This window comes from Perognathus longimembris, chromosome 17 (genome assembly GCF_023159225.1).
Source record: "Perognathus longimembris pacificus isolate PPM17 chromosome 17, ASM2315922v1, whole genome shotgun sequence".
Classification (NCBI taxonomy): Eukaryota; Metazoa; Chordata; class Mammalia; order Rodentia; family Heteromyidae; genus Perognathus; species Perognathus longimembris.
Genome location: NC_063177.1, coordinates 23,955,451 through 23,979,946, shown reverse-complemented (window position 1 = coordinate 23,979,946; position 24,496 = coordinate 23,955,451). Strand labels below are relative to the sequence as shown.

The following is a 24,496-nucleotide window of genomic DNA, read 5'->3' as shown; positions in this document are numbered from 1 at the left end:
GTTGTGGGGCTTGACCTCAGGGCCTGGGCACTGTCTCTGAGCTTCTTTTGCGCAAGGTCAGCACTCTACCACTTGAACCACAGTGCCACTTAGAGCTTTTTCTGTTTATGTGGTACTCAGGAATCGAGCCTAGGGTGTCATGCATGCTAGGCAAGCACTCTACCACTGAGCCACATTCCTAGATCATGGGCACCATTTTTAAGTATGCAATTTGTGGCATTGTGGAATTTCACAATGTCATGACATCATCCATCCCCAGAATTTTTTTTGTGCTGGTACTATGTTCTTGCTGAACATTTTTCTTTTGCTTAAGGCTGGCATAGTTGAGCCACAGTTCCACTTCCAGCGTTTTGGTACTTAACTGGAGATACATGCTCATTAGACCTTTCTGCCTGGCTGAGTTTGAATTTTAATCTTCAGATCTCAACCTCTTGCACAACAGAAACTCTCTATTCATTAAAACAGCAGCTCCCATTCCTCTTTCCCCAGCCCCGCCAGCCATCATTCTGTCTCTGTCTCTGTGCATTTGAGCACTCTAGGTAGCTCACATAGGTGAAACCACATAGTATTTGCCCTTTTGTGATGGTGATTATTTCACTTAGCATCACATCCTAGGGCTGATCCATGTAAGATCATCCTTCCTTGTTAAAGATGAATAACATTCCATTGCATGCCTGTACCATTTTGCTTACCCAGTCACCCAGTCTGACACTTGGCTTATTTCCACCTACTGGCTATAGCAAATAGTGCATTGGGCCTCTCATGGTTGTTTATGTTGTTGCTGGTAGTGGTGGTTTGTTTGTTTTGTTTTTTGTTCTGGTCTTGGTGGCTTGAACTCAGGGCCTGGGCACTATCCCTGAGCTTTTTTTTTTGCTCAAGGCTAGTGCTCTACCACTTGAGCCACAGCTCCATTATTGGCTTTTTTGGTGCTTAGTTAGAGATGAGAGTCTCATGGACTTTCCTGCCTAGCCTGGCTTCAAACCAGAATCCTCAGATCTCAGCCTCCTGAGTAGCTAGGACCACAGGTATGAACCATCAGTGCCTGCTGCCTCCCATGCTTTCATTGCCAGGACATACATATAGAAATAACACCAGGCACATAGGAAATGCCCAGTCTGAGGTGGCATCTGATTGGCCCGTTGAGCCCATTTGAACCAGAGCTGAAGAACATCTCATACCTAGAACCAGAGCCTCCTCCTTCCCCCGATGTTCTCGCTTGTCTTCCCCGGACAGGGAATCGATGATGGCTTGCAGCAGGTTGCAGACAGCCAGAGACATCTCCTCTTCCTCCACTGCCATGAGGCTGCAGATTCGGTCTATTCGGACTGCATGCAGAATCACTGTGGCCTAGGTCCAGCAGGAATCACAGTCAGAGGCTCTGACAGGGGCTGGGGGTAGGGAGTGGGAAACCCCAGTCCTCCTCCATGGGATAGGGTATGAGGGCAGGCAGCCAGTACCCTAAGGTGCATCTCACTCTAGGAAACCTTCTTTGCTATCCAATACAGCAACCTCCTACCCACCACCTGAGGCTTTTAAGCTCTTGCTCCATGGTGGTAAGACCACCTTGCAACACCCTGAGATGTGGTGAATGGCACACACTGAACAATGGCACACAATGAACAATAGCAGCTCCATGCCAGTGGTTCACACCTGTAACCCTAGCTATTCAGGAGGCTGAGATCTGGGGACCATGGTTCAAATTAAGCACAGGTGACACATCTGAGAGGCTATTTCCAATTAATCAGAAAAAAAAATATGCCAGAAGTGGACCAGTGACTCAAGAGATAAGAGTGCCAGCCTTAAGTGAAAAAGCTAAGGAACAGCACCCATATCCCGATTTCAAGACCTAGTACTGGCACGCAAAAGAAAAAGAAGGGGAAAAAAAAAAGAACCTTACACTCAACCCTCCCCGCAAGCCACTTTCAATAACCTGACTTTGGTGACATTAGTGATATTCACTTCCAGCACAAAAGGGAAAGGTCTGGGTCACTCCTAAGTCAGGCGCCATAAGACCAAAGTTGGGGTATTAGGTGACCTGTTAGATTCGGTATCGGTTCTCTTTGTCCCCTGACCACCCGTCACCCTGCAGATCCCTGGTCAGTTGCTGTCCATCCCCACCAAGACCCTCTTTTCCCAGGTCCTGGGGGCCCTCACCCGAGCTCGGTGGCCACTGCACATGCCGGACAGGGTGCGCACGGCAGCCAGCACCAGCTCAGGCCTCTGAGTATCCAGAAGCTGCAACAGCAGGGCCACTCCATTGGTCTGGAAGATTCTCTCAGCTCCGGCTTCCTCACGGCCTAGGACAATGAGGTTGTTGGCAGCCTGAGGAAGGGAGAGACAATGAGGGTCGTGAGTGAGCCAGGACTGTGAAGCCCTTGACCTTGGGCCAAGTACAGGGCCTGGCACAAGGACTGTCTTCACCACATGGTTGTTGGTTTTCTTTTCTCCTCCTCTCATTTTATAATCCTCCTCCTGGGACACAACCTAAGATCATAATCCAGACATCAAGGCAACTTGCAAAAGGACTGGGAATTCTCAGGAAGGAGTTTTCAAGAAAGTAGAAGGTGGGCTGGGAATATGGCCTAGTGGCAAGAGTGCTTGCCTCGTATACATGAAGCCCTGGGTTCGATTCCCCAGCACCACATGTATAGAAAGTGGCCAGAAGTGGCGCTGTGGCTCAAGTGGCAGAGTGCTAGCCTTGAGCAAAAAGAAGCCAGGGACAGTGCTCAGGTCGAGTCCAAGGCCCAGGACTGGCAAAAAAATAAATTTAAAAAAAAAGTAGAAGGTGATGGATAGAGAGCACTGGATTGGATCCACAAGCCTTGGCTCTGAGTTCTGATTCTGCTACCTGCTAGCTCGGTGACCTTGGGCAGTGCCTCTTTGGGCTTCTGATTCTTCACTTGAAAAATTAGGCAGTTGGGTTTGATGGTTCCTTTCTCTTCTCATCCTAGAGTTTCCCAGTTTGAGAACACTTGAACTTTAAAAGGCCTTGAGTGAAGAAATGGGTGGACAGAGAAACAGGGGACAAGCCCTAGGGAGGGCTAAGACTTTAGGCAAGCATGACCAGTTCAGCACTATCTATGTAGGGCTTTGCACTATTCAACACAAAGTTATTTTAACTCCTACCAACTCAGTATGTCTTCAGAAGTTTATTATAACAGATATTTGCATGTTATATAAGTCCATTTACCATAAAAACCAACAACTCCCCTCCTGAGTATTGTCTGTCAAGTTCTTATAAATATAAACCATTAAAGGGGGGTACTTTTTGCCAGTCTTGGGGCTTGAACTCAGGGCCTGAGCACTGTCCCGGGCTTCTTTTTGCTCAAGGCTAGCACTCTACCACTTGAGCCACAGCGCCACTTCTGGCCATTTTCTATATATGTGGTGCTAAGGAATCGAACCCAGAGCTTCATGTATGCAAAGCAAGCACTCTACCACTAGGCCATATTCCCAGCCCCCACTTTTTATTCCAAAGGAAGATAAGATGCAACAGGAAAACCCTACCACACACACACACACACACACACACACACACACACACACACACACACAAAATTTGACTAAAGAGATAAACTTTTTAATGTTTCAGAATGAGTTCTTTGTACTATCTCTAGTGAAAGGAAACACAATCTGTGGCTTGGGGGTGTGTGTGGCTCAGGTGGTAAGGTACTGGCATATCCTATGTGAAGCCACGGGCTCCATCCCTAATACTTTAATTAATTAATTAACCTATAAAACATTGTTTGGATGTGCCCTTGCTTCCCAGAACTGAAATTATGAGGCAAGTAAGGTTTTCTCCTTGAGTGCAAAATTTAAGGTGGCACCCAAAAAAATCCTCAATAATCCAGATAAATATCAAATGCAATATTTTTAAAAGTCAATGCCACAAAGTTCACAATGAACAAAAGATCCCAGTTTTAAATAACATAGCATGTAGCCTTGCTGTATGTCTCACCACAATGGATTATCCTTAACTCCGGTCCGTCTATGGTTCTTGCTTGTTTACTAATTGGATTAATTTGGGGTCTTTTTTTTTCTTCCTGTCCAGAGAGAGGCCAGCAAGGAGCTGGAGCTGAGGATTGAGCGCGCCCTCTGCTGGCTGGCACCGTGTGGCACTCACCTTTTCCCTCTTATCAGTCTCACTGTTTTGGTCCAGGAGGATCTCAAACATGTTCTGTACCCTTGAGTCGGTGGAGAATTGCACACGGAGCTAAGGAGAGAGGAGGGAGCAGAGGGAAGCAAGTAAGGGGATAGTGTGTGTGTGTGTGTGTGTGGGTGGGTGTGTGTGTCTCGGGAGTCACATCATTTCTTTTTGTTCCAAGTACATTTTATCTTACCAGATGTCAGGCTATTTACTCTAGACCCCAGCACCTTCATTCATATATTCATTCCAGAACAGGCACAACTTTGTGCTCAGCACTGTTCTAGAAGCTAGGGATAAAACGGTAAGCAAAATCACATCCTTGTCCCATTGCTGGTGGCTCATACCTGTAAGCCTAGCTACTCGGGAAGCTAAGATGTGAGGATCGCAGTTTGAAGCCAGCCCAGGAAAGTCCATAAGACTTTTCTTCAATTAAGAACCAGAAGTAGAGCTGTGGCTCAAAGTGGCAGAATACTAGCCTTGAGCACAAAAGCTCAGAGACAATGCCCAAGCCCTGAGTTCAAGGCCCATGATTGACAAAAAAAAAAAAAATCACATAATTTTCCCACGAAGCTCACCCAGTCTTGAACAACAAAGATCATCAGTCCAATTTTGGAGTAAATAGTCAGAAAATTATTAGACTGTTAAATAAGGGTTACGATAGAAATTGAGTCTTTAGGTTCATACACTAGAAGTAGATGTGGAGACCCTAATGTTTGTTTTGATTTTCTTGGTGGTATTGGAGTTTGAACTGACAGCCTCAAGCTTGCTAGGATGGTGCTCTACCATTTAAACCCCACCTCTAGCACAATCCTGCTGCTCCTGATCTTTCATGGCATGACTTAATGGGTCAACTCACCTGCTCCCTTCTTCCTCCTATGACTTAGTTCAGACCTGTCCTCATTGCCTCTGGGCTACAGAGACTCCTCCCTCACCTACAGCTTCTGGGATCCCTCCCTTACTTCTCTTTCCCCAGTCCTGAGTCTGCACCCCCCCAGACAGGATGCCATGGACCCCCTACAGAGGTGGCTCCAGGTACCTTCTAGTTCCTGGGTTTTGGAGCAAGTTGCTCAGGAAGCAGGTTCTCCCCACTCTCTCTTCTGGGAGAAAACTGACACATTCAAGGAGTCCCCAAGAAGTCCATGGCTCCCACCCAGGATGCTGCCCCTCTGCTCCAGATTCTCAGTATATACACAGCCCATCTTCGTAGAGAGGATCTCATGTTCCCCCTGCCTCTGACTCTCTATCCCACCTTAGAAACACTGATTCCTGGGCAGCCTTGCTGCCCTTGTCCTCCTGAGAAGAAAGGAAGGCCATGTTGCAAACACACTGTATGTGTGTGTGTGGTAAGTGAGTGAGTATGTGTGTGTGTGTGTGTGTGTGTGTGTGTGTGTGTTAGTACTGGGGCTTGAACTCAGAGCCTGGACACTGTCCTTTAGCCTTATCACTCATGGAATTCTACCACTTCAGCCAGCATTCCACTTCTGGCTTTTTAATGATTATTTAGAAATAAGAATTTCACCAACTTTCTTGCCTAGGTGGACTTCAAACAGGGAGCGATCAACAGGTCTCAGCCTTCTCAATAGTTAGGTGTGAGCCACCAACATCAAGTTCATGTGATTTTTTGGTGTTTTTTTTTTTTGCCAGTCCTGGGGCTTGAACTCAGGGCCTGAGCACTGTCCCTGGCTTCTTTTTGCTCAAGGCTAGCACTCTGCCACTTGAGCCACAGTGCTACTTCTGACTTTTTTTATATATGTGGTGCTGAGGAATCGAATCCAGGGCTTCATGTATATAAGGCAAGCACTTTACCACTAGGGCATATTTCTAGCCCCTCATGTGATTTTCTTTTAAAGCCTCCTTCTACAATTTTTTTTATCAATTAAATTTTGTTGACAAGGTGTTGTGCAAAAGGGGTACAGTTACACAATAGGGCAGTGAGTACATTTCTTGTGGTATTTACACCCTTGTTTTTTTTTCCCTTCCCTAGATCAGATAGGCATATATACAATACCCAGTGCGCCAAAAGCATATACAGTAGCCACATGGCATACGCCAAAGAAAATTCAGCTAGAACTTTAAATATAACAACAATAGAGTTTGCTTATCCTTGTCTTATATGACCATACATATATAGCTTTTGAGCTATTGTGATCCACTGAGAGGTCTATTTTAGACCTTTTTATGTTGAGTAGTTGTTTGGTTTTAGTTATATAATGTAAGGTCACTAACCCAAACCTGTGGGAAATACCATTTGACAAGAAGTTTTTTGTTTCGAAGACCTGGTCTCTAGTGTCCCCCCTCCTTCTAGAATTTTAAAAAACCCAAGTTCTGCTCTGTGCTGGTGGCTCACACCTGTAATCCTAGCTACTTAAAAGATTAAGATCCCGAGAGAGTGAGGGAAGGGGTGGTATTGTCCAAAAAGAAATGTATTCTTTTCCTGACTTATGTCATTGTAACCCCTCAGTACATCACCTTTATAACAACACTTTTAAAAGAATTAGATCCAAAGCCAGAAAAGTGTGTGCGACTCCATCTTCAAGATAACCACTTAAGATGTGCTCAAGACTGCTAACCATGAGCAAGTGAGCGGAATGAGAGCTTGAGGCTCTGAGTTCAAATTCCATACCACCTCTCCTCTCCTCCTCTCAGAGAATGTTCTAGTCCTGACGGACTGGTTCCCTGAGATGGCATCACAGCACCTTTCTCAATCCCTCCCGGGATCCCTCCCAGTTATTCCATGCAGTCTGCCTGTGCCATTCGCTGTCTCTGGCTCAGAGTATCTGGGTGGTGCTGGCTCTCTCCTGATGTCCCCTTCTTATCCCTCCTTGGATGGGGGCAGGGGAAGCCGAGATCTATGAAATGGTCCAACTCACCTTCTCCTGAATGCTGGTGTTGAGTCTCCTCAAAGTCTCCTGGAAGTTTGGGTTCCGAGGTTCGAGGGTGGCACAGCGCTGCACATCCTTGAAGGCCTGGTCCAGCTTCCCCAGGTGCTCAAGCGCCTGGCACCTCCGGTATAGAGCCTTGATATCTGTCGAGTCCATGTCGATGGCTAGAGGGGAGGCAGGCAAGTCCTCAGGGGCATGGGCTACAGAACGCCTCTCCCACTCCCACTGCCTGGACCCCAGGAATCCTGTCTTCCCTGAAGATGATCTACCCACACAGACTCTCCAGCCCATACCATCCCTTTGTTAGGGAGTCAGTAAGATCCATAGTCTCTGATGAAAAGAGAGTCTGAGTTATCTGGCTGAGTGTGGCAGCACATGCCCGTAAACCTAACTATTCAAGAGGTAAAGGCAGGAAGCTTGCAAGTTCATAGCCAGCTCTTGAATAAGTGTAAGACTCTATCTCAAAAACGAAGTATAAACAAAAGGGCTGGGGTTGTGGCTCAAGTGGTAGAGAGCTTGCCTGGCATTGTGAGAGGTGCTGGGTTCAATTCCAAGTACTACAAAAAAAAAAAAAAAAAAAGGAGGCCAGCTAATCCAATTCCTGCTTGCACACCACCACAGACAGGAAGCTCCCTCCTTCTCAAGACAGACACTTCCCATTAGAGTGCTGGTGGCTCACACCTATAATCCTAGATACTTAGGAGCTGAGATCTGAGGTTCCCAATTCAAAGCTGCAGAATAGACAGACAAATCCACTCCCCAAGACTCTAATCTTCAATTAACCAGTAAAAAGCTAGAAACAGAGGTGTGGCTCAAGCGGTAAAATAACAATCTAAATTTTAAAAAAAAGCCAAGTGAAAGTGCAAAGCCCTGAGTTCAAGCTCTAGTGCTAGTGCGTGTGTGTGCATGCACACACACACATACAAATACACTTCCTACAACTTTGTCCTTTTGTCACAGTCCCATTCAGAGATGAAATCCAGTCTTCTGCCTTTTGAAGGCCTTTGAGGCATGGGATGCCAGTGTGCATCACCTTGGAAGTTGCCTTTCCTGGGAGAAATATTGCTGCTTTCCTGCACTGCTCTCCCCGGGAGCCTCCAATCCCTTCCCAAGTTGTTTCCTGCCCTTCCTAGCCCACTCCAAACCAGCACCGTGTCTCCAAAGCATGGTAACCAGCTCAAGAACTCCTGCACAGACATGCTGGGACTGGTGTGTGTGTGTGTAGTATGCAGGCAGTGGGCACTCACCTCTGGAAGCATCAGAAGCTGCCTGGACATAGCTCTCCTGAGAAAAGAGAAAGGAGAAGGAGGGAGGTTTGATGAACAGGGACTCAGTGTAGAGGCAGCCAGTACCCCCTAAGAGAGGAGAGATGCTCAACTAGGCAGTTGCAGGCTGTCAGAGGCCCAGGATCTGAAGAGTGGGGAGGTTTCAGCTTAAGGGAAAGCCAGGTTTGAATACTGGCTCTGCTATCTGGGAGAGTTCAAGCCAAAGAATCTAGCCCTCAGAGCCTGGGATTTCCGGGTGCAATTAGGAGCTGGAAGTAGTGGCTAGGGTTTTTGTTTATTTTGTTCAGGTCCTGGGGCTTGAACTCAAGTACTGGGCTTTGTCTCTTAGCAGTTTATTTATTTATCTTATTGGTTTTTTTTTTTTTTGCCAGTCCTGGGGCTTGAACTCAGAACCTGGCCACTGTCCCTGAGATTCTTTTTGCTCAAGGCTAGCACTCTACCTCTTGAGCCACAGCACCACTTCCTGCTTTTTATATTTAGGTGGTACTGAGGAATTGAACCCAGGGCTTCACGCATGCTAGGCAAGCACTCTATCACTAATCCACATTCCCAGCCCTTTCTTAGCTTTTTTTGTTCAAGGCTGGCATTCTACCACTTGAGCTCCTCTTCTGCCTTTGCTGGTTAATTGGAGATAAGAGTCTCACAGACTTTCCTTCCTGGGCTGGTGTCTAACCTTGATCCTCAGGTCTCAGTCTCTTGAGTAGCTAGGATTACAGGCCTGAGCCACAGGGGTCTGGCTATGAAAAAGCTGGGATTTTAATTATGCAGCTCTGGAGGTGACAAGTTCTCTAAGCCACAGTCAAGATAGCAACAGGGCTGCTGAGCCTGTGGTGTGGTGATAATTGAGATGTCACTGAATAACACATGAACAGCACCCTCGCTGGGCTGACTCCTGACTCCAATCTGGATGAAATTCTTTGTTTCCAGAGCAATGGGGTCGTGGTAGGATATACTTTCTCCGACCCAAGGGGTTCAGGGGAGATGGCTGGGACCAGGGCCTGTTGCCCCAGCTCTGCCTTCATCCCCAACAGTCTCCTGCCCTCCAGGGCTGCCTGCCCAGCCTCATACCATCTTCAAGCCACAGGCCGCCCGGTTCCGGTAGAGAGTGGCCAACAGGGTCTTGTCCTTGGTTAACTTCAGGGCCTGACTGTAGCTTTTGGTGGCTGCCTTGTAGTCCTGCCGCTGGAAATGCCGGTTCCCCTCCTCCTTCAGCTGCGCTGCCTCTGCCTCAGCCATCTGTGGGGACAGAGCAGCCCCATCTCACCAGCCCTGGCTCCAGACCCAGGGCAGGACTCCAGGTCCCCACCACCAGGATGGAGAATGGGGATTCTGCTGGGACAGGATCCACCTCCAGCACCCCAAACCCATTGTCCCTGAAGGACATTGTCACATCTGCCCAGGACTCTGCTCCAGTGAGAGGTATTGGAGTCCTGGTGTCCCTCCTTCCGTCCCTCCCAGCCAGGGTGGGCGAAGCCACCACACTAAAGGTCTCACAGTCTCACAAAAACCTGGACGTCCTCAGGCCTCCTTCCTGCCCGGCCTCCCCACAGCTGCCAGCTCACCTCACTGTTTCTGCAGGGCCTCCTCCTCCCCCTGGTGCTGCTTCTGAGCTCTGGGGTCCACCTCAGCCAGTGGCCTCTGTCTGCCCCTCCCAGCCCCTACCCAGGAGACTTTATCACCCCAGCCAGCAGCTCCACACCATATTTGGCCACTGGGGCAGGTGGCCCTGGAGTATGTCATTGATACTCGGGGCCCTCCCCCTCCCAGGACTGGACAGTCATGACCACGTGCAGGTGTCATCTAGCCTCTGTCCCTTGAGCACCCTGCTTAGGGACAGTCCTGAAGACTCATACCCCTTAAGACAGAGAAAGATCCAGAAAGGATGGGAACTTTCCCTAAGTACAGCTATAATGTCCTTTTTACACACACACACACACACACACACACACACACACACACACACCCCGTCCTAGATAAACAACCTCCCCCTCCTCTCCTCTCTGCTATTTTAGGAACAGGGTGACAGCTGAGGGTTGATGGACTTGGACATAGAGCAGCTGCCCAGCTTCTGGAGACTTCCAGAAATGCCTTTCTGGAGGGGAAGGGAGAGCAAAGCAGAGGAAAGTCCTTCCTCTGGTCTGCTTAGACTTGCTCCCTGCATCTCAGGGTTCTGGAATTCAATTGTTGAACATGTCAGAAAGACAACAGACATGCCAATTTGGTCCACTGTGAATGGGTTATGGTTTAGGTGTGCACGATCTCTCCTGTCCCTCCCCCTAAGTGGCTGGGGAATATATTCAGCCCACCTCCTCGATCAGATTTGGAACTCCCTAAGGGTGGGCTCTGTTTCTCCCCCATCAGACTCCCATGGACAAGGGTTGGGTCAGGTCCAAGGATGGTAACCTTTCATCTCACCAAGAAATCTTGAGAGACAAGAAGAGACTGAAATCAGCACTAGAACTAGAACTGTGCATTCCTCATCACAGAAGGTCTTCAGTGATGTTTCTTTGCAACTGACTAAGGGGTCCCAAGTGAGTTTACAAGGTTATCCACTACCCAGAACTCATGCCCTCAAGCTGGAAGTCAGTGGCTCATGCCTGCAATCCTAGCTACTCAGGAGACTGAGAGCTGAGGATTGTGGTTCAAAGCCAGCCCAGGCAGGAAAGTCTGTGAGACTCTTATCTCCAATTAACCACCAGAAAACCAGAAGTGGCATTGTGGCCCAAAGTGGTAGAGCACTAGCCTTGAGCAAAAGAGTTCAGGGACAGTGCTCAGGCCCTGAATTCAAGCCCCATGACTGACAAGAAGGAGGAGGAGGAGGAGGAGGAGGAGGAGGAGGAGGAAGAGGAGGAGGAGGAGGAGGAGGAGGAGGAGGAAGAAGAAGAGGAAGAGAAGAAAGAAGAAGAAGGAGAAGGAGAAGGAGGAGGAGGAGGAGGAAGAGAAGAAAGAGAAAGAGAAGGAGAAGGAGAAGGAGGAGAAGAAAAAGAAGGAGAAGAACTCATGTCCTTCAGTATCTCCAAGCTCTAGCCACAAGCTCTGCCCAAGAGGTCCAGAACCACTCAGGCAGCTCCCTACCCTCCTGGAGAAGAGCCTTCTGAGGGAATGAATGAATGGGATGAATGAATGAATTGGTACTTGTATGTCACATATAGCAATGTATAGCATATAGAGAGAAACACTGAAGAGGACGCATAGGGGATGGTCACCCACATTTGATTATACTCCTAGCTCTGTGATCTTGACACTTAACATACACAGCTGTGTGACCTTGGGAAGATTCTACTGTCCAGCTGAACATAAGGTCCAGCCCTGGGGCTGGGAATATGGCCTAGTGGCAAGAGTGCTTGCCTCCTATACATGAAGCCCTGGGTTCAATTCCTCAGCACCACATATATAGAAAATGGCCATAAGTGGCACTGTGGCTCAAGTGGTAGAGTGCTAGCCTTGAACAAGAAGAAGCCAGGGACAGTGCTCAGGCCCTGAGTTCAAGGCCCAGGACTGGCAAAAAAAAAAAAAGTCCAGCCCTAACACATAGGTTCTTGTTGTTGTTGTTTAGTTCTGGGTTTTTTGTTTGTTTGTTTTTAGGTGGAGGTCTCCCTATGTTTTCCAGGCTGGCTTTGTACTACTAGACTCAAGAAATCTTCCTGCTCAGCCTCCTGAGTACCTGGGACCACAGGTGTGCCCAGTTGAACACCTGTTTGTTAAATGGATTGATGAATGGATGGACATAACCCCTGCCCTCATCCCACACCTTGGACCCCAGCTGTGAGGCAAGCATGGATAATAAGGTAAAGGATCGTAAAGGAAAGGTAACAAATTGTTCAAGAAATGTACCCACTGCCTTACGTATGAAACTGTAACCCCTCTGTACATCACTTTAACAATAAATAAGCCATTATTTAATTTAAAAAATTAAAACAGACACACACACAGAAAAGGAAAGGTGAGGGGCTGGGAATATGGCCTAGTGGCAAGAGTGCTTGCCTTGTATACATGAAGCCCTGGGTTCGATTCCCCAGAACCACATATATAGAAAATGGCCAGAAGTGGCGCTGTGGCTCAAGTGGCAGAGTGCTAGCCTTGAGCAAAAAGAAGACAGGGACAGTGCTCAGGCCCTGAGTCCAAGCCCAGGACTGGCAAAAAAAAAAAAAAAGAAAAGAAAAGAAAAAGAAAGAAAAGGAAAGGTGATTAATGGATATTTATGGCTAAATCTCAAGTAAGAGAAACTTCCTTTTAGACTGCTGGAGCACCCATGACATAATGCCACATATAGACTGGAAGATTAGACCACAGATATGTTTTGTCACCTCTCTGGAGATGAGAAATCCAAGATCTTGGCACCATCAAGGTTTGTTCCTGGTGAGGACTTTCCTCTGCTCACAGGCAGACACCGCAGTTCCCATGGCCTCTTCTCCAGGTGTGTCCACAGCAAGGGTAGAGGTGAGGAAATAGTGATATAGAAAGATATACAGTAGCCAGGCCCTGTTGGCTCAAACCTGCAATCCTAGCTACTCAGGAGGCTCAGATCTGAGGATCACAATTTGAAGCCAGACCAGGCAGGAAAGTCTGTGAGACTCTTATCCCCCATTAACTCCAACAAGCTGGAAGTGGAGTTGTGCTTCAAGCGGTAGAGTGCTAGCCTTGAGCACAAAAGCTTAGTAACAGTGCTAAGGCCCAGCGCTTAAGTTCTGGGACCAGAAAAAAAAGAATACCCCAAACTATGAAAGACACACAGAGTGTCAGAGACGTGAAGAGAGTATGTGTTCTGGAATTTCCTTTTCTTATCATAAGAGCATCATTTCTGTCTGATAAGGGACCTGCCCTTATGACCTCCCTTCGCCATTATTGTTTATAGAGTTTGGAGTCTTTGTTTCATCCTTAACAGTTCCAGATACAATAAAAATGAAATGTGCAAAAGTCCAATGCAGGAAGGGGCCATGTAGTGGGAGAGCTCAGAAAAAGCCAGAAGGATTTGATATTATAGACAGGAGTGACTGGACAGGTGGAGGCTGATTTGTAGTAATACAAAGTTTGGTTCTGGAATGTAAGGGAACCTTGGCCGGGTTTAGATTTGTTTTTGTTTGAACAATTTACCCTGAACCAAGCACAGTGGTTCATTCCTGTAGTCTCAGCTACCCAGGAGGCTGAGTCAGGAGGATCTTGGAACCTAGCCCACTTCTCCCAGGGACCAATTGTCAGACCAATATGAAGGAACCCAAACTTCAGGGACCCATTCTCTATGAATGCATAGTATAATAGACGAGGAAAAAATAGATTTTTACCTTATAGTACTGGGACTTGAACTCAGGACCTGCTAAACTAGAGTTCTACCACTTGAGCCACATCAACTGTTTTTGGCTGATTATCTTGTGGGCTGATCTCAAACTGATCCTCCAGATCTCAGTCTCCAAAGTAGCTAGGATTACAGGCAGGAGTCACCAACACCTGGAGGGAAAAAAAAAACCCACAAAAAACCCACTTCTCAATATACTGTAAGTATGATGCACTGGGTTTGATGGTTCATGTCTGTAATGCTAGGTACTCAGGAAGCTGAGACCTGAAGATCAGGATTCATGGTCAGCCCAGAGTCCGTGAGACTCTTATCTCCAATTAATCACCAAAAATCTTGGAGATGGAGTTATGTGGCTCAAGAGTGGAACTACAAAGCTCAGGAACAGCATCTAGGCCCTGCGTTCAAGTTCTGGTACCTGTGGTGCCCTCTCCTCAGAAGAAATATTTAAAGAACACAGACAGCTGGGAATGTGGTTTAGTGGTAGAGTGCTTGCCTAGCATGCATGAAGCCCTGGGTTCGATTCCTCAGCACTGTATACACAGTAAAAACCAGAAGTGGCTCTATAGCTCAAGTGGTAGAGTGCTAGCTTTGAGCAAAAGACACTCAGGAACAGAGCTCAGGCCCTGAGTTCAAGCTCCAGGACTGGCAGAGAGGAAGATAGAGAGACCACCACCACCACAGCTGTAGTGTGGAGAATAGATGAGAGGAGTCAGGAGTGGGAGCCTGGGAGGCTTGGTTTGGGGATGCAGGAGGGGAGAGGAGAGAAGGCCTGCAGGTGAGCCGCCAGATGGCTGCAGGCGGCACGCAGCCTCCTGGCGCCAGGCGGCGCTGTGGGGAGAGGCGACTCCCCGCGGCCCAGACCGGCGACGCTCCGTCCGGCCCATCGCCTCCACGTGGGTGCGGGCAGGATGGCGGCGGTGGGTGTGCGCGCGCGGGGCGCCGACCGCGGGCGCCGGGAGGGGCTCCCCAGGCGGGATAGAGGCTGGGAGATGGGTAGAGGGTGGGCAGGGGGAGGGGGGCGGATGACTGACGCCTACTCCCAATGGATCGCGCAGGAGGTGGCGGAGGCGGAGGCGCGCGACGTGCAGCGGCTGCTCGTGCAGTTCCAGGATGAGGGCGGGCAGCTGCTGGGCTCCCCGTTCGACGTGCCGGTGGACATCACCCCCGACCGGCTGCAGCTTGTGTGCAACGCGCTGCTGGCGCAGGTGAGCGGCGTGAGGGCAGCGACACCGGGAGGCGCGGGGCGTGTGCGGGGCCGGGGGCGGAGGGCCGCGCTGGCCTCTGCACCGAGCCCCGGCCCTGCCCCGCTGGATGGAGCGGATGAGAAAGCTCATCGTACCTGCGGAGGGGCGCCGTCGGGACCGTCCACCCTCGGCTGGGGTGGGCGGCGGTGTTGCCCCGATTGCCCCCTGCCCCGGACCCTCAGAGAGGGTGGGAAGACGTTACTACCCGCTCCCGCGCTAGATGGCGCGGCCTGGCGGGATCTAGTGACTCCCAGGTTGTTGGTGCCGTCGCGGGGCCGGAGGGAGGTGTTTAGATTTGGGGTTGGAACCCTCCGTGTGTCACACTCCAGACGTGAGCTGTTAACCTTTCATTAAAGCGTTAACATGCTGCCCTCTGCTGGGATAGAGGAGTGCTTTAAAACGCAGCTCCTGGTTAGCCTGGGTCGTGTGTGTGTGTGTGTGTGCTTTAAAACGCAGCTCCTGGTTAGTCTGGGTCGTGTGTGTGTGCTTTAAAACGCAGCTCCTGGTTAGCCTGGGTCGTGTGTGTGTGTCCTGTGAGCTACTGGGGTGTGTGTGTGTCTTGTGAGCTACTGAGGTGGAGCGTTTAAAGCCAGCTGGGGCAGAAGAATCACTGTTAGACTTGATCTTCAGCATAGCCAGCAAAAGGCAGGGCTGGAGGAGAGGCTTAGAGTGGTAGAGCTGCTAACCGGCCTGAGAAAGGAAAGGCCTAGAGACTTATTTTTGTGCTGGTACTGGGGCTTGGATTCAGAGGCCTGATCAAGCCCTTGCTTGACTCTTTCTGCTCAAGGATGACACTGTACTCTTTGAGCCCCCTCTACTTCAAGCTTTTTGCTAACTAATTGCAAATAAGAGTCCCTCAGGTTTGTCTGCCCAGGCTGGTTTCAAACCACAATCCTCCAACCTCAGCTTTCTGAGTAGCTAGAATTACAGGCAAGAGCCACCATGCTGGTTAACTGGAGATAAGAGTCTCACAGATATTTCCTGCCCTGGTTGGCTTCGAACTGTGATCCACAGATCTGGGCCTCCTCAGTAGTTAGTGTTACAGGCATGAGCCACCAGTGTTCCACTAGACTGTTTTAAACCAGCGGTTTGGATATTACTCAGACGGTGCTTAGTATGGTGGCTTAGAAATAGCTACATTTGGACTCTATAATCTTGTATCCTCATCTTGTTTTATTGTTTGTTTTGTTGGTCATGGGGCTTGAACTCAAAGCCTGGATGCTGTCCCTGAGCTCTTTCTCTCAAGGCTAGCACTCTGCCACTTTGAGCCACAGTGCCACTTCTGGTTTTCTGGTGGCTAATTGGAGATAAAGAGTCTCATGGATTTTCCTTGCTCAGTCTGGCTTCAAACTGCAATTCTCAGATCTAGGCTTTCTGACTAGCTAGGGTTACAGGTGTGAGCCACCAGCACCCAACTCTTAAGAGTTCTTTTTTTTTTTTTGGCCAGTCCTGGGCCTTGGACTCAGGGCCCGAGCACCGTCCCTGGCTTCTTCCCGCTCAAGGCTAGCACTCTGCCACTTGAGCCACAGCGCCGCTTCTGGCCGTTTTCCGTATATGTGGTGCTGGGGAATCGAACCTAGGGCCTCGTGTATCCGAGGCAGGCACTCTTGCCACTAGGCTATATCCCCAGCCCAAGAGTTCTTTTTAAGAAGAACACCAAGCCCTTGGGGGCTGGGAATATGGCCTAGTGGTAAAGTGCTCACCTTATATACATGAAGCCTTGGGTTCGATTCCTCAGTACCACATATATAGAAAAGGCCGGAAGTGGCGCTGTGGCTCAAGTAGTAGAGTGCTAGTCTCGAGCAAAAAAAGAAGCCAGGGACAGGACTGAGGCCCTGGGTTCAAGCCCAAGGATTGGCAAAAAAACAAAACAAAAAACCAAGGCCTTGAATTAGTCACTAGCAATAGGACATTGAGCTTCCAGCAATAGTTACTTTAAGCCCGTTTATTTTAAGCCATCAAGTAGGAATATTAATCTCTACTTCCCAAGACTGTGGTATGTAGATAAAGGATTTCAAAATGTAGTATGCGTGCCCTGAGATTGCTCTTTAAGGATTAAAAAGTAGAGAATAGGGCTGGGGATGTGGCTTAGTGGTAAAGTGCTTGCCTGGCATGCGTGAAGCCCTGGGTTCCTTTCCTTAGTAACATATAAACAGAAAAGGCTGGAAATGATACTGTGGCTCAAGTGGTAGAGTGCTAGCCTTGAGAAAAAGAAGCTCAGGGAAGCCAGGTACCGGTGGCACATGCCTGTAATCCTAGCTACTCAGGAGGCTGAGATCTGAGGATTGTGGTTCAAAGCCAGACCAGTCAGGGAAGTCCATGAGACTCTTATCTCCAATTAACATCAGAAAACTGGAAGTGTCACTGAGGCTCAAGTGGTAGAACACTAGCCTTGAGCTGAAGAGCTCAGGGACAGCAACCAGACCCTGAGTTCAAGCCCCACAACTGATCCCCCCCGCCCCCAAAAAAAGCAGCCGCTCAGGGACAGTATCCAGGCCCTGAGTTCAAGCTCCAAAAATGGTGCACGCGCGCGCGCAAGAGAGAGAGAGAGAGAGAGAGAGAGAGAGAGAGAATATGAATATAGTTGGGTATCCCAGATAGGGGAGCTGAAAAGAGTAGTTTTCTCTCACACACAAAGGGTGTGTGCAGTAGGAGGTCCTAGGCAGACAGGTCCCTGCAGGTGTTTTGTGGAATGCTACCCTTTACCATTGTCCTCTAGGAGGATCCTCTGCCCCTGGCTTTCTATGTCCATGATGCCGAGATCATCTCCTCGCTGGAGAAGACGCTGGAGGAGTCCCAGGCAGTGGAGACAGAGAAGATTCTTGATATCATTTATCAGCCCCAAGCTATCTTCAGGGTGCGGGCTGTGACCCGCTGCACCAGTTCCTTAGAGGGTCACAGCGAGGCAGTCATTTCAGTGGCCTTCAGCCCCACCGCAAAGTAAGGAAAGCTGCAGGTTTGTGGAAGGGGTATGTGAGTGCAACCTCTCACTGGAGTAGAGAGACTTAATGATTGATGGGGCAGCCTTTAGCTGCCTATCACAGACTTGAGCTTCGAGTTCAAGGTGTAAGTCAAGACTTCCCTATTGGGATTAGTTCCTCAAAAGCCAAGGGCAGCTGCCTGGGAAGAACCCTCCCTGGTCTTGATTTCAGGAGATTGGAGCTGCAGACACAGCTCTACCCCTTCCAAGCTGTGTGAGTGGGATGAGCCTCTTTAGTATTTCTGACTTTATTATTCCTTTGTGAAACAGATTTACTTCTTATCACAGTCCTTTGAAGATGTGAAAAGTTTCCAAAGCTGGCTATTGGGGGCTGGGGTAGAGAGGTCATTTAGTATGCTCAAGGCTCTGGGTTCAAACCCCCAGGACCAGGGAATGATGAAAGAAAGTTATAGCTTTAGCTGTGCTTGTCGGGAAGGGAGACAGGCTGGCAAGCCCCTGAGATTCTTCTCCCGGGTAGCTTCTCCCTGTCAGGTTGATGGCCCTCTCTGACCACTCACCCCTATGGCACTGAAGCTGCCCCTCTCTCTTCCCCAGGTACCTGGCCAGTGGCTCTGGCGACACCACTGTGCGCTTCTGGGATCTCAGCACAGAGACACCACATTTCACTTGCAAGGGTCAGTTGTACGTTTAGCCATTTGGGGGTTGTGTGGGGAGGGTCTTAACACAATAGTTAGTGGCTAATTCACCAGCTCTTTAGTTCCTGAGGAGGTCTAGAACTGAACCCAACCCCTTGCCATCCAGTTCACAGTTGCCTCTGCTTAGGTAGAAACCAGACCTTGGGTCCACCCAGCCATGTACAAACAAGGGGAAGTTAGACCAGAGCATCTATAGGGGTTGTGGGAAAGGGCTAACCAACTGGTAGCTAGGACAATCTGGCTTAAAGTCAGTGTGTGCCACTGGGGTTCCCTAACTTTAGCACATATTAGAATCCTCTTGGGAACTTGATGACCCCCCCTCCCCCCGCGAGCTTTCCTTTGTATGTGTCTGGGAATTTACACTGGTAACTAGTTTCAGGTGATCCTGCTGGTCTCTGGTCCACTGGGTGAATCCCTGTGTGGCTTGGACGGGCTGGAGGAACTTTGTGAGCAAGACATACTCTGTCTAAGCTTCAGTTTTTGCATCTGAAAAATGAGGATCGTTCTTGCTTTGCTTCCTACCTTAGAGCTGTTGTGAGAATTACAAGGGATGATGTTTGTGGAAAACCCCTTTATCCCTTGATGTCACCTAAGGGAATACTAGAAAGCAGCAGTATTATTCGTGCAGTAGAAGGTATGGCTCTAGGACTGAGATGTGTGTCCCTAGGTCTGGAAAGCCTCATCTCCCCATATTGTTTATCATGGGGGACCTGCAGTATCATGTGCATTGTTAGGTGCTGGAGGTAAAAATGTGTGAGTCCCTCCTTTCTTCCTCCTGTTTTCCTAGGACACAGACATTGGGTGCTTAGCATATCCTGGTCCCCAGATGGCAAGAAGCTGGCCTCAGGCTGCAAGAATGGCCAGGTATGTGAAGATAACCAGGCAGTGGCTCAGGGCTCCCTTCCTGCAGTCTTCAGGTAGGGGAGGTGAGGGTGGGAGGAAGTGGCTTGGGACCTTTGGTAACACAGGATGGAGATGATTACTTAGTGAGCTTCTGTCCTTCAGATTCTCCTGTGGGACCCGAGCACAGGGCAGCAGGTGGGCAGGACCCTTACTGGCCACAGCAAGTGGGTCACGGGCCTGAGCTGGGAGCCCCTCCACGTGTAAGTGACACCAAGCTGGGATGAATGAACCATTAGCAAAGCTGCCCCCTTCTCTTTGTGACATAGAGGTGTTCTCCAGAGGGGGTGAGATGGGGATCTGCTGACAGTGATAACTCAGGGGAGGCTGAATATCCCGGGGCCTGGGAACCACCTTGCAAGACAGCCAGCCTTGACTCATCTTGGGCCTTGATGCCGACAAGAGATTGCTGCTGACCTCTGAGTTGGAATTAGGCGTACTACAGGCAGACAGGGCAGAAATGAGGTTTTTCTCTCACTTCTCACCAGGAATCCAGAGTGCCGTTATGTGGCCAGCAGCTCCAAGGATGGCAGTGTGCGGGTCTGGGACACAACTGCAGGCCGCTGTGAACGCATTCTCACCGGGCACACCCAGTCAGTCACTTGCCTCCGTTGGGGAGGAGATGGGCTTCTATACTCTGCCTCCCAGGACCGCACCATTAAAGTCTGGAGGGCGCATGATGTAAGAGCAAGGAGGTGCAGAAGCTAGTCTGCAAATCTCAAGTCACAGATGCTGGGGCCGACTTTGTGCCCTCCACAAGTACAGTGAATGTGTGCAGGGCACCTGATCAGTGGTGTGCTGTGTCTCGGGTGTGCATCGTGCTCACCTGTGCCTGACTATATCCATTCTGCTGTGCTTTCTTGTCCAGGGCTAAGGCCAGGAGAGGCTGGTGTCTGGCTCAGATGGCCTCACCTTCTTCCTGTGATACCCAATAGGACAAGAAGCCCCTCGCACGGGTCCCGTGGCTGGTGCCACACTATGGGGATTGCAAGGCTCTGTTAGTACAGTCCAGCTCTGGAAAGCCCCACTATAGGGAGCCTGTAGCGCTTTGCAACCTACGGCACTCCAAACTTGCTTGGCTGCAGCCCTTTTATACAGATACACTTCTCTCCCACGAAACAAGCCAGTGCTTTCGTTTCACAAAAGATAGAGACTTGAACCCATGGGGTCAATTTGATTGAGATTCAGTGAATGAGTGACCCAGTGAAGTCCTGATTCTTGTCTCATGCCACCTTTCTTATGGAGCTACTCTGCCAAGGGTAGAGAGTGGGATGTGTGTGTCTTTCCTATCTCCCATTATCCTAGGTGTGTGTGTGTGTCTGTCTGAACTGTCTCCCTCTGCCCTAGGGCGTGCTGTGCCGGACTCTTCAAGGCCATGGCCACTGGGTGAACACCATGGCACTCAGCACTGACTATGCCCTGCGCACAGGGGCCTTTGAGCCTGCTGAGGCCACAGTTAATGCCCAGGACCTTCGGGGATCCTGTAAGTGAGTGGGAGGATGGGCAGGGCTGCCTGGGAGGGAGCCAGCTCCCTGGTGTAGTGGGTAGGCTTGCTGTTGGCATTGGATTTGCTGATCAGCCTTGTCCCTTCTCCCCTCTCTGCTGGACACAGTGCAGGAACTGAAGGAGAGGGCGCTGAGCCGGTACAACCTGGTGCGGGTGAGTGTGCCAGCCACGTGCACCCCAGCTGTACTCTTTCTCAGCCTGTCTCTGAGCCCACAGCCTCTACCTTATAGCCCCAGCTCAGTGCCGTTTCTAAACAGTCCCCTCTTGCAGACCTCAATAGGGCCCATTTATTTCATTTAGACTGTGTTTCCATATCACAGTTGACACTACACAGAACACATTCACATGGTCTTGAGTTTCCAAGATGACAAAGAAAAAGGTAGACTGGCAAGTTTCTCTCTTGTACAGCCATCCATTTCTTCTGGAAGTGTCCAGTGCTCGCAGCCTCTTGTGCCTCTTGCAGAGTTTTCACGTGTACACGTGGGTATGTGTGTGGTATATATACACACATTGTCCAAGAAAGCGCTTTCCTCTTGAGCACACTTTGCTTTATCCTTCTTTTCCATTTGGCAGTGACTTTCCTGCTGTCAGGTGGGAGCTGGTAGCCATGCTAGGTCTCACTTCCCCTAATCATGGCTTCTGTCCCTGGTATAATAGTTCGTGTCTGACCCCACCCAACACTCTGTGCTCTCTTGCCCAGGGCCAAGGCCCAGAGAGGCTGGTGTCTGGCTCAGATGACTTCACCTTATTCCTGTGGTCTCCAGCAGAGGACAAGAAGCCCCTCGCACGGATGACGGGACACCAGGCCCTCATCAACCAGGTGCTCTTTTCTCCTGACTCCCGTATCATGGCCAGTGCCTCCTTCGACAAGTCCATCAAGCTTTGGGATGGCAGGACGGGCAAGTGAGTTGAGGAGCGGGAGCTGTTCTCTTCTTAGCCATGGACAGTGGAAGGAGCTTGGCAGTGCTGCTCACTGCATTCACAGCCCTGGCTGGGGTCTGGGTTTCCCTATTCTCTGCTTCCTCTTCAGTATGTAAGCCCCCTACCTCAGCATTAGGTGGCAACAAAAAAGGCTACTTTGTTTCCTGTCAAGAGGGAAATGACATTAGGACTAGTGGCAGGGGCAGGGATGGAGGATGCAGTGGGCCTAGAGAGGATTAAGCCATAGATAGGTGTAGTCAGTGTGGTCTGTACACTAGTGATCTTGGCTTATCCAGTTGCTGGATAGAAATGAGGGACCTTGGGCCCCAGTGCAGACCTGTGAGCCAGCTGAGAGGGTGCTACTCAAGTTTTAGAAGCCCTGCTGTAGGGGCTGGGGATATAGCCTAGTGGCAAGAGCGCTTGCCTTGTATACATGAAGTCCTGGGTTCGATTCCCCAGCACCACATATACAGAAAATGGCCAGAAGTGGCACTGTGACTCAAGTGGCAGAGTGCTAGCCTTGAGCAAAAAAGAAGCCAGGGACAGTGCTCAGGCCCTGAGTCCAAGGCCCAGGACTGGCCAAAAAAAAAAAAAGCCCTGCTGTAAAAAGGCACAGGGTGGTCAGGGGCTCTTTGAGAGAGCGGTGAGGCCATTCATAAGGATAGAAAAGGAACAAAGGAAAGGAAAACTGATGTGCTGTCATTGTGTACTTTGAAGTGGATAATTTAGTTTATTAAAATAAGGATGCTGGGAACCGGTGACTCACATCTGTAATCCTAGCTACTAGGGAGGCTGAGATCTGAGGAGTATGGTTGAAAGTCCTTGAGACTCAGCTGTAGCAGTTAACCACCAAAAAATCTGAAATTGGAGGTGTAGCTCAGGTGATAGAGTGCTAGCCTTGAGCAAAAAAGTCGGGGACAGCACCCTGGCCCTGAGTTCAAGCTCCAGGACTGACACACACACACAAAGAAATTAACTAAGGAAACGATATCTCATAGACACTACTGGCTGGTACACACAGCCCTAGCCAAGCTGTACTGGCTTAAAAGTTCCAGATGGGCCTGGCCCACCGTTAGCAAGCAACTGCTATGGGGCGACATCAGACAGGCCAGGTAGGTGGTTGTGGTGGACTCAGGTAGAGTCGTGTAGGTATAGAAGCCTGGCAAGAGGCAGCCTAGAAGCAATTCACATGAAGTTTTACAGACTAGTTATGAGCAATTCTTACTAAAATAGTGTGGGGTCAGGCAGTTCTGGCAGCCAAGGTTTGAGCATGGGGGACATGTGGGAAAATCTGATATCCATGGTCATCTTCCATGGCCCAGGTACCTGGCTTCCCTGCGTGGCCACGTGGGTGCTGTGTACCAGATTGCCTGGTCAGCTGACAGCCGGCTGCTGGTCAGTGGCAGCAGTGACAGCACCCTGAAGGTGTGGGACGTGAAGGCCCAGAAGCTGGCTGCAGACCTGCCTGGCCACGCAGATGAGGTATGGGCTGCCCAGAGGGAGCTGGGATTGTGCCTGACTCTTCCGCCTTCACCACTCCACTCCTTCCCCGTTCCTGTTCCTGTTGTTTAGGTGTATGCTGTGGACTGGAGTCCTGATGGCCAGAGAGTGGCAAGTGGTGGGAAGGACAAGTGCCTCCGGATGTGAGTGGGGTGGCCGTTGGGGTACTTGACACTCCTGTCTTTACATCATTTGGGACTTAACAGCTCTGCACTCTTTTCTTATGTTCTTACTGAGCAAGCCGGAGGCCTGCAGGAGTTAGAGGGTGGTGGGAGACCCTGGTGGCATTCGGGGTGCTCTCCAACACAGTGCAGTTCATGGTAGAGCACTGGACTGTGGAGTCCTGGGACCTGCACTCGGTTCTGCAGTCATAGAACCTAGTTAATGTGGCTCTCAGGAGTTGCCAAGTCTTTATAGATAGGAGGCAAGGGAAGACACAACTGAAGCACCACATGCTCCCACTTGGCAGTGGGCATCACGGGGGCTGTTTGGGGTGGGGGTTGGGGGGAAGGTCCCATCTGAGGCAGGCTGCAGGTGTGTAGCTGTTTGCATGGCTAGAAGTCAGACTCAGGACACTGGAAGAGCCTCAGATCCCCGTTCTGATTCCCCCTCTTCCCTGCAGATGGCGGAGATGAAGAGTCCCACAGTTCTCCAACCCCTCCTCCCCCACTTGAACTCCACCCCAGCCAGAAAACGATGGCTGGTAGTGGTGCTCGTGGCTTCCTGACAGACCCCAGCCGTGTCCTACCCACAGGAACCCTGCCTGTGGCTTGAAGCTCAAGGTGTTATTGCCGAACTCAGCCCCATGCACACCACTCTGTTCCTTGTTGGTGCTAGTGGTGGTAGGGAGTCCAGCTCCCATGTGCAGCTTCTGCTGCTGCCCCTGTCTCCTTTTCCATGTGTCAGCTCTGTTGAGGCTCAGTCAGATCCCAAGTTCTATGGCCAAATAAATAACTTATTTTTATGTGTTCAAGTTGTAATTCCTTATTGAGCCTAGGCCCCTCTTGTACTGCATGACAGGAAATTCCCTCTTGCCACTGAGCCTAGAGAGGCCAGTGGCAGATGTTGGCACATGGACCTGTTGACATCAAGGACAATTCTGTATAGCCAGAGTTCTGTCGGCCCACTGAGCTCCCAGGGTGCCTCTGCCTCCTGCTGGGCACCACGCACCATGCTCTTGG

General features: G+C 49.9%; 2 protein-coding genes across 4 annotated transcripts in view; one reads left to right on the top strand and one right to left on the bottom strand.

The window, feature by feature from the left end:
- The window catches only part of Unc45b (unc-45 myosin chaperone B), a 31,061-nt gene extending 21,105 nt beyond the window's left edge, over positions 1 to 9,956 (bottom strand). The window contains exons 1-7 of the mRNA XM_048365746.1: positions 9,878 to 9,956; positions 9,384 to 9,551; positions 8,277 to 8,313; positions 7,018 to 7,193; positions 4,124 to 4,213; positions 2,155 to 2,322; positions 1,179 to 1,347 (exon numbers count right to left, since the gene is read on the bottom strand). Coding sequence (XP_048221703.1) covers positions 1,179 to 1,347; positions 2,155 to 2,322; positions 4,124 to 4,213; positions 7,018 to 7,193; positions 8,277 to 8,313; positions 9,384 to 9,551 — 808 coding nt within the window. The 5' untranslated portion in view covers positions 9,878 to 9,956. The remainder of the gene's footprint in view (positions 1 to 1,178; positions 1,348 to 2,154; positions 2,323 to 4,123; positions 4,214 to 7,017; positions 7,194 to 8,276; positions 8,314 to 9,383; positions 9,552 to 9,877) is intronic.
- A 4,543-nt stretch (positions 9,957 to 14,499) lies between these two features.
- Nle1 (notchless homolog 1) lies at positions 14,500 to 24,283 on the top strand. Of its 3 annotated transcripts, XM_048366379.1 has the most exons (14): positions 14,500 to 14,525; positions 14,667 to 14,813; positions 17,572 to 17,792; positions 18,388 to 18,467; positions 19,276 to 19,352; positions 19,494 to 19,591; positions 19,877 to 20,069; positions 20,736 to 20,871; positions 21,001 to 21,047; positions 21,595 to 21,797; positions 23,138 to 23,297; positions 23,388 to 23,458; positions 23,938 to 23,990; positions 24,035 to 24,283. In XM_048366379.1, exons 1-13 carry the CDS (start codon positions 14,517 to 14,519, stop codon positions 23,948 to 23,950), a joined length of 1,455 nt encoding a protein of 484 aa, XP_048222336.1. In that variant the 5' UTR covers positions 14,500 to 14,516; the 3' UTR covers positions 23,951 to 23,990; positions 24,035 to 24,283. The 3 variants fall into 3 exon arrangements, with proteins under 3 accessions (XP_048222336.1, XP_048222334.1, XP_048222337.1); XM_048366377.1 differs by having other exon boundaries at positions 23,938 to 24,283; XM_048366380.1 differs by lacking the exons at positions 14,500 to 14,525; positions 14,667 to 14,813; positions 17,572 to 17,792; ... (1 more) ...; positions 19,276 to 19,352; positions 19,494 to 19,591 and having other exon boundaries at positions 19,954 to 20,083; positions 23,938 to 24,283.
- Positions 24,284 to 24,496: the final 213 nt, after the last annotated feature.

Coding starts and splice junctions, on each gene's coding strand:
- Nle1 (XM_048366379.1), top strand. Junction 14,814..17,571: donor GCAACGCGCTGCTGGCGCAG/GTGAGCGGCGTG, acceptor ATTGTCCTCTAG/GAGGATCCTCTGCCCCTGGC. Junction 19,353..19,493: donor CAGGCTGCAAGAATGGCCAG/GTATGTGAAGAT, acceptor TCTGTCCTTCAG/ATTCTCCTGTGGGACCCGAG.